The following is a 9,047-nucleotide window of genomic DNA, read 5'->3' on the forward strand; positions in this document are numbered from 1 at the left end:
CAGATTATAAAATCTTGACATCACCCCTTCACAAGCATGTAGAGCTAAACTAAATACTTGCATCGTTGCATTGGTGGTTAAAATGAAGCTTTGGCAGTTTAGCAAAAGGTTTTACACAAATTAGCCAAAAAGACAGTGGTGCACGGTGTGCGATATCGTCTGCGATAATATCGTAATTGTTGTTTTAACAATGTGCGATTTGACATTATCAGTATTTATCCAAAAACCAAACCAAACACTACAGAGTGCCGTGAAGATTAGACTACCTGCTAGTGTGCGCGCGCATTAAAGTGTGTTCTTTCACTGCGTGATTCAGTCTGTTAAAATGCATTTAAAATATCACAAAACTGAAGATATAGGGGCAGAAAACGTATATTTATATCATTTCATATAGTAAATCAATATCACACGAAGAGTGTCGTCCAAAAATCAGCATGATTACGTATAGATTTTTTTTAAAACAACAGTTCAATAAACAAGGAGTTAATTAAGAGACTTGCCTTTTAGACACCATATTGCCTGTTTTTGCTCTATTTCGACAACAAAATTAATCCCAAACACAGCCACAGCACTGTTTTGCGTCTCTGAGCAGCATGAGGGTGTTTCGTTCTTGAATGAATCAACTGTTTAAATGAATCGGTTCAGTCGCAATGACTCATGTATGAACAGTGACTTGGCGGTTTTAATTTCCCATTTAAAGTATATTTTTATTTATATATATATATATTTAAAAAATGAGTATTCAACATTTTATGTCTTATATATCAAAACATTATTTCTGCATTTGTTACTGCAGGTTAAATGCATTCATGTCCTGCATTAAACAGTGTGTAAATACGTCTAAATGGCACTTCAGATGAAGCTTCTGTATTTCCTCTGCATTGCAAAGATGAATTTTGTTGATACTGATTTAATTTGCCTGGTAACAGCACAAATGTCTTATTAATCTAAATAACTGATTCCTTTAATTAAAAACAACTAATTTGAGATTTATAGGCCTATCCCAGGGGTGTCAGACCTGCAGAGTTTAGTTCCAACCCTGCTCCAACACACATACCATGTAGTTCTCAAATAAGCCTAAATGATTAGATTAATATAGATATAACCCTAATTAAACACAGCTGATCCAGCTGATATTTATACTGTGGTAGGGCTGTGGCACCCTTGGCTTATCCCATTTTTGCATCCCTCCCACTGTTAAAAAGTAACTAAGTAATTTTTACTCTGAGTACATTTTAAATGAGCTACTTTTACTTGAGTAGATTTTTAGACTGTAAAATTTAATTAAGGTAATGGTACTTTTACTTGAGTAGAATATTTTCATACTCTTTCCTCCTCTGTCATAAACTTAAGTATTCATAAAAGAGTAAGCAAGAAATCCCCGGATGTCCTACTGCTTCAGCCCAGATTTTGAAGTGTTCATGGATGGACAAAAACAAAAAACAAAGGCTGTGTTCGAAATGGCATACTTGCTTACTGCTTGCTGCCCAGTACACAGTGCATACTGCCCACTATTTTTTAAAGAATAGTGTGTGAAACATTATACAATAAGCAACAAATGTTTCAGAGTAGTATGCTTAATTGTCACGACAAACACAAACATTAATTCAGCACAGCTGTCAAGGTTGTTACTTTACAAACAAATGTGCTAACTATTCTTTTTACAAAGGCTTGTTAATAAGGCTTCATATTAGTAAACAATATTGCCCAATTGAAGTACTTTACAAAGGCTATTGGACTGAACTGAATGAGCTGTCTTTAAATGAACAATGATATTTTTGGCAGCTACACTAATTGGAAAAAGTGATATATTCTACTTACACTAAGTGCAAATAATGAAAAATTCTGTTTACACTAAAATAGCAGCATTTTCTTTAGCAACAGGCGTGTAAATAGTAGTTAGGTGGCAGATATTTATACTTCAGTACTGTAGTACATTATAAAACAGTATGCAATAACATATTGAGTGTAAATTATCATAAATTTGATTTGATGAACACCACTTTATTGGGACAAAAACCTACCTACAGCTAAGCACACTGTATTATTAATGAGGCGTCTAATCTCCACTTTTCAAATATTTGCTGAATTTTTTTATTGAAAATAAATGCCTTTCTAATCTGGTATGTGATGGGAAAAGGAGTTGCACGAGTTTGACAAAAGGCAGAATCGAACTCGGATAGCTCGCATCAGCAGCACACATCTCACGTCATTTACTCACTGCGCCACTGATACTACAGAAATACATGTGTAGTGTGTATAGTATGCCATTCGGAACACAGCTTCTGATTTCAGTATACTTGAGTTATATTTAGCAGATTCTGGCAAATATAGTAGGTCATCCGGGTATTTCATGCATACAGAAAATTTGCATAGTTTGCGCAGCATACATACTGGATACTGCAGAAATAGTACGAGTAGTATGATAGTAAAGCATTTCGAACACAGCCTGAGTGTTCATCGATGGACATCCTAAAGACGATTACTAAATGGCTATTTCATATGCGGCAGGAAAATAAAAAGCAAGTTAACACATCAGCATCTACCTCAAGATGTAAATGCAGTATTGAGCAGATAAATCACAGAGGTGACTGAATCTTGTCTGGATGTTACAGGGACAGATGAGACCTGTGTTTATTCAGTGAAGAGTGACTGATGAAGGAATGTAGTGAGTGAGTAGGCTACACTAATGAAATGAATTAAACATCTTTTAAATCTGAAGTTGTAGTTTATTTTAATTTTGTAATTTCATACAGAGTTATTACAGCGCTTTTCTGATTCTTGATTCCTGTGCATTTGCTGCAGATCTTCTGTGGTGGAGCAGGACCTGCAAGGAAAGGTGATGGCAGCGTTTGTGAGAAAAAAGGGGGAAAACCTGAAACAAAAATATAAAGTAAGATAATTTTGTTACTTCTAATACAGAAATCAAATGACATTGTGCTGTTAAAATCACTGCTTTTGTACTGTGTTTGTGCATCTTTGCAGGATCTGAAAGGTCTGCAGACTGATTAGGATGGTGAAGTCCACAGCATCATCCTGGAAATGGTCCAGTGCCATAGATGAGACGCTCCATCACTCCACCTGCTCTTACTGCCTCATCAGAACCGGCTGCTGCTGTGGCCTCTTCCTCCTCAGTGACCCCAGAGCCAGCAAGAACATCTAGAGAAAGACCAAAAGACATTGAGGATGTGATTTTGGTCAAGTTTGTTCAGCTGGTTTCCGTTCATACAACATCAGTCAATGAAACCCCAGTTTCAGAAGCTTCAAAGTTTCAAGTTTTACTCTGTTTAAATGTTTTATATTTACATTTATGCATTTAGCAGACGCTTTTATCCAAAGCGACTTACATTGCATTCAAGTTACAGTTTTTAAATTTTTTTTACTTGCTTTCCCTGGGAATCGAACCCATGACCTTGGCGTTGCTAGTGCCATGCTCTACTATTTGAGCTACAGGAAAGCTCTTTTACAGAGAGTTGTGCTCGTGGAGCAGACACAGCTATAGCCAGATTGTCCCACACATGTTCTCCCGCTCTTGCTTCAAGGTTGTATGGTTCAGGGGCATCATCATGGTCCTCCTCATCCTCTCTGTGCACTCCGGCAACGACAGCCTCAATGTCCCCTTCTCATCCATGATCAGATTCAGTCTGACTGCAGCAGTGAAGGTTGTGATGGACAGCAGAGACAGGTGAAGGTGGGCACGGTGGTCAGCTTCAGAACTGGCACAGCTATGTTGAGATGGCAGTAGGATGTGGGTTCACCGCCTGTAAATACATAATTGTTTGAATAAAGCTTTCTTTGTGTTGTTGACTTGTAAATGTATGTGTTTATTGTGATTGTTACTTTTATTTATTATTTTACTCATTTATTAATTTTTCCTGTTGTTGTCAGTAAATAAAATATAATTATTTCATGAACTTATGCATTCATTCATTCATTTAGAATTGTGTCGATGTCCCAATATTTATGGACCTGACTGTATGTAAGAGCTAGATCTGAGGTCAGAGGAAAAAATCTTGGCCACTTGGTGGTGCTATAAGAGGGAAAAACATAAAAATGGCTATAACTGTGCAACCATTTGTCATATCAACATGAAATCGGTGTTGTAACAATTTATAAGCTCAAAAGGGAATTGTATATAAATATTTACAATTAATTATGATTAATTACAATTATCTATATCGGCTGACAGTAATAACTGTAGCAGAATTAAATTGCCATCAACTGATCTGTCCGTCCAGCGAACATTCAGTGCAAGTTCATATCAACTTGAAGAAAGGATATTTTCTTGGCCACAGAAAACACCTTAAGTATTAATGCATTAGGGCATGTAGTAAGGGTCAAAATCCTAAAGGGACATTAATTTGCAAGGCAGACCCAGAAACTTGTGTAATTTGTGCACACAACTTTTATTAACTAAAGTTTCAGATGAAGGTCTTAATGGTTTCAAGGTTTTGGATTCCTGATCACGTTCTTCCGGGTTGAAGAGTGATGAATTCCAAAGATGTTCTGAGGTAGAAATGTTCTTTCCAGGTAGAGAGTGGAAAAGAGCTAAGAAAGAGATCTGCTGAGGTCCTTTGCTGAATGGAAAGTCAAGGCCGCAAGGTCTGGCACAAAAACTTAGAGGGTCCAGAAAAAGTTCCTCTTAGGATCTAACAAAACCGCAGAGCGGGTCGTCACTGAAGTGAGAGCTTTATCTGCTATGAGGTCACACCTCTGGGGAGTCAAAGAGCCTATGGTGGCTTCAACTTTTGGAGGGAAACTTTACAGCTCTTTGTCTCCATGCATGGTAATTTGCATATGAACAGGATTGGAAGTTGATCTACAAACTATTAAAGATTCTTAGAACACTTATATGTTGCATATGTATCGACATATAATATACACTATTATATGGCGATATCAAATTTTTCAAGGGCGTAAACGATTGTACGTCACTCTGTTTTTTGCACATATGGACTATATTCATATCATAAGATAGAACTCCTCACTCCAGACAACTCTGCATCTAGAACCACTGCTGTTAATCAAATACTTTAAGTGATTGAGAAGATGTAAAAAACAATACTTTTGTGAACTAGTCTTAGGTTTTTTGCTCAATCTGGAAAAAATCCATTGCAATAGAATTCTCTAGACTCTCTAGGAGGTCAATAATTATAGAAAAAAATATGAAATGTAGGCTACCCCTTGGGAATACTATACTATAACAAGGTCGTTTAGAAAAGGGGCCTGTCCAAATTTACCCAGATCCTATAAAGCCTAAAGGACAACTCAAAACTTCATGAAACCTGGTGAGCATATGTGACAGGCGATTCTAAACAAGCATGCAAAGTTTAAAGGAGATCGGACCACAGGTGGCACTATAGCAGTTAAAAAGGATTCAGAAACACTGTATTTCTGTGGTAAATGACCTCAGCTTGCAGAAAACGTTCATACTTTCACGCGTATGCTTAATCTTTCCATAGTGCGATCGATCTCCTGATTCTGAACAACTTTGCCTCTAGGACAGCTGCTGTCAATCAAATTGTTCTTTAAATATTTTACATTCATTAAAAAACCTACTTTTGCAAACTCCTCCAATCTGACCCTAGGTGGTGCTATAACAGGCATAAAAGTGAATAAACTTCATATTTCTATGGTAAATTACATGCAGTTGCCAAAAATGATCTTTTTAATAATTGATTTAGCTGGTTACAGCCTTGTTAACATATTATCTCTTTCCTTATTTGCTTAAATGCCTTAACTGCTTGAACCTCGATAATTGCTATATTTATTTATTTTATTTTTTGACAAAGATAACAGTTAAAATGCCATTTGATTGTATTTAGGTACAGAACAGCAAAGACTATAGAGTACTTTAAATACCTTAATGCTTTAAAGAGACTTTGATAACAGTCATTTTGAAAATGTAGACCAATAAACTTCAAACATTTTCATCTTCTTGGTCCTTAATATAGGGTGTTGTCTTATTGAGTATCAGTGAATGTTTGCAGCCTTTTTTATAGTCATTGCATATAATTCCTTGAATTGTTTTGTCAAAGCTGAATCTGCACATAGTCTCTGTTGGGAAGAATGAACTTTCTTAGTGAGCAGCTTCACTGCTCAGGACAAACAAGAGTCTTTGATCATGAAGGAAATAACACAATACTAACAACCAAGGATATGTAAACTTTTGTGCAGACTAATTTGTGTAAATTCAATTATTGTCTTATAGAATATTTTTAAATAACCAATGGTTGCCAGGTTGCTTACTGTTCAAGACATGAATCCTTCTGACAAAATACACCAGGAAATGACTCAGTTTAAACCTCCATTGAGTGTTTGTAATAACTTCTGATTATAATCTACTGTGGATTTTGATCATATAATGTTATTAAACTATATCACACTTTTAGCCTTTTATAAGCAGATATCTGCACCTACGTAGCATTTAACATTGTTTATTGTTATGGAAGTACCTAAAATTGCATGAAAATCACACATATATCATATTGCCATAACTCCATTGATGAGTTTCATCAATGGCTCCAACAGCTCCAGGAAAGCCCACAATCCTCAGAAAAGTGGCTTGTTTTTGCTATATGGTTTGACGTTCAGTTGGAAAGTCGATAAACTGCCATATAGTAGTGGCCAAGGTGATGTCCGGCCTAGGAAATTTGACATCGTCACCCTTAATTACAAAAAAAAAAGTGCAAGATTTTGTAAGCATATTGCATAGTTGCTTAGAGTCAGTTGTTTTATTTGTGATAGTAATGCAATGAAACATGCCAAATTGTGCGGTCATAATTTTTGGCCATGCTGTCATACAAAGAAATTATGAACACATACAAAAACAAGAGGACCAATGAAATATTAATAACTTATGTTGTAATTTATGTGCGATTGTTGCTAGATTTAGTGACTTCCTCACCCCTTTAGAGACTTTTTTTTTTAAAAGTCTAACAAAATCAGTTTCTTGGACAAACCTTATCTATATTCTGAGACTCTCCCATGATGTCACAGTGAGGTCACTCATCTACAGTATATAAATATTAATATAGATCAGTGAACTCACCTTTAGGAGGTCATGTAGCAACATTACTTGACCAGTTTTAGCTACTTTCAATTGAAAGCGTAACTACATGTGTGGGAGCATTAAAAAAAATCCCCCAAACATCACTTTTGACCACTGTTGTGTTTGGTGGGGTTAGTGCCACAATCTCTGAATCATCAGAATCTCATCAGACTTACACATGAAACCTATTTTTTAAGAATGCCTTGACAAATGCAAACACTGTTTGGTGAAGCCAGTGTTTCTGTTTCATTGGCTGCTCACTAGCTCCCTCTGTAGGTGCTGTATGAGTATCTGCTGACCAGCAGTGGCACATGAAATCTCTGATCAGCATCTCTAATAGTGAAGACAATCTAAATGAAGAAGAAGTAGAGTTCAGTGACATTCATGTCTAACTTTGAGACTATGTACATACAATCTTTCCTACTATTATTCTTTCCTACAAACCTCAACATATGGGTAAAAGCTGGACTGTTGCAAACTCTCCCAGTACTGGCCCGTCTCAAAGCGGATCTTGTACATTCCTGGAGCGAAGCCATCGCTGGTTACTAGTCCTGGACAGCGTCCGTCCTCATTTGTGTTCCTGAAATAATCAATGAATGACATTGTATTTAACATAACACATTTCCAGAATTTCGATTATAAACCATTCAAAATCTGACCTAGACTTTGGACAGTAAGTAACCGTTTTTAGAAAAACAGGAATTACAGTGCTAACAATAATTGACTTTTTTTAAATCATTGTTTAAATGTATGACTATTCAGTGGATGTTTTAAACAATATCATCAAAAAGAATAAAAATAATTGCATTCAGGTTTTCTGAAAAAAAATAATAATTAGTGCTGTCAAACGATTAATCGCAATTAATTGCATCCAAAATAAAAGTGTTTGTTTACATAATATATGTGTGTGTACTGTGTATGTTTATTATACACACACATAGATGTTACGGTTAAATATTAAATATATTATATAAATTATATGAATATAAATATGTAAATATTTTCCAAATATATGCTGAATGCATGTGTGTATTTTTATATACATAATAAATATACACAACACACACACACATATATATTATGTAAACAAACACTTTTATTTTGGATGCGATTAATCGTTTGACAGCACTATATAAAATAATCTCATTGGATGACAGTCCCGCCCCAAACTCACATCACTGCTTGAGCCAGTGTTACTCAGTCAGACTGCTCGAGATGTTCAGCATTCAAAAATGACAAACTTCACCTTTAAATAGTAACCATCTACTCACCCAGTGGTTATGAGGTTCCAGATGGCCATGCTGGGGTCCAGGCGGTGTAGACTAAGGGCCATTCTTGCCGCTGGGACCCCGTCTCCAGTGTTCAGCACGTGTGTAGTGATGGGGCTGCTGCTTTTCACTGAAGAACCCATAGCTGTAAACCTTAAAATGCATAGAGAAATAATCATTTTAAAGAGACGTATCCTCAAAAAGGTTGCCCCATCTGATTCTTTCAAGTCAGAAAGCATTACTAAAGGATTATTCGAAACCCCTCAAAAACAATACTAGTCGATAATAAAATATACAGACACCTGACAACATTAATATATGAGTGGGGATTTGAAACTTGTACAGTTAACATGAAATTTACCAGCTTCTAACTAAACTATTAAAAAGATAAGACGATGTCTTACCTGTTATGAATTCTGTGTCATCTGGCTGTGTGCTGCTGCTTATATGAGCACGATCCAGACTCCCTGTTTGATTCGTTTCAATGAGTTAATCAACAAAACAAACCGGCGTAAGCACACATGGTTCATATTTAAGCCAACAGCTCTGTTTTAGAATCACAAATCTTCAGAATATAAAGTACCACACAACAAAGACTACATCTGAATCTACAATCATACCTTAAAGCCTTTCACATGCAAGCAAGACGGACAAATCCAGCTGAAATGCTGTTTGAGGGCAGATGGACTTTGACCTCTATAACTTGTTTGAGTTGGTTCTTTGCATGA

General features: G+C 36.1%; 1 protein-coding gene across 1 annotated transcript; it reads right to left on the reverse strand.

Annotated features, from left to right (window-relative positions):
* Nucleotides 1-7,234: 7,234 nt before the first annotated feature.
* On the reverse strand, nt 7,235-9,008 carry urahb (urate (5-hydroxyiso-) hydrolase b). The gene is made up of 5 exons (XM_079414709.1): nt 8,940-9,008; nt 8,724-8,786; nt 8,323-8,472; nt 7,496-7,631; nt 7,235-7,401 (listed from the first exon to the last, which is right to left on the reverse strand). The coding sequence occupies exons 3-5, from the start codon at nt 8,460-8,462 to the stop codon at nt 7,312-7,314; spliced, it is 366 nt and encodes a 121-aa protein (XP_079270835.1). The 5' UTR covers nt 8,463-8,472; nt 8,724-8,786; nt 8,940-9,008; the 3' UTR covers nt 7,235-7,311.
* Between the last annotated feature and the right edge of the window lie 39 nt (nt 9,009-9,047).

This window comes from Barbus barbus, assembly GCF_936440315.1.
Source record: "Barbus barbus genome assembly, chromosome: 50".
Classification (NCBI taxonomy): domain Eukaryota; kingdom Metazoa; phylum Chordata; class Actinopteri; order Cypriniformes; family Cyprinidae; genus Barbus; species Barbus barbus.

What these genes read in the sequence shown, in the direction of transcription:
- urahb (XM_079414709.1), bottom strand. Translation starts at nt 8,462, where the DNA reads ATGGGTTCTTCAGTGAAAAGCAGCAGCCCCATCACTACACACGTGCTG. An exon ending in TGGAACCTCATAACCACTGG is followed by an intron (nt 7,632 to 8,322) that starts GTGAGTAGATGG and finishes TGATTATTTCAG; the next exon opens with GAACACAAATGAGGACGGAC. An exon ending in GCTTTTACCCATATGTTGAG is followed by an intron (nt 7,402 to 7,495) that starts GTTTGTAGGAAA and finishes TTCTTCATTTAG; the next exon opens with ATTGTCTTCACTATTAGAGA.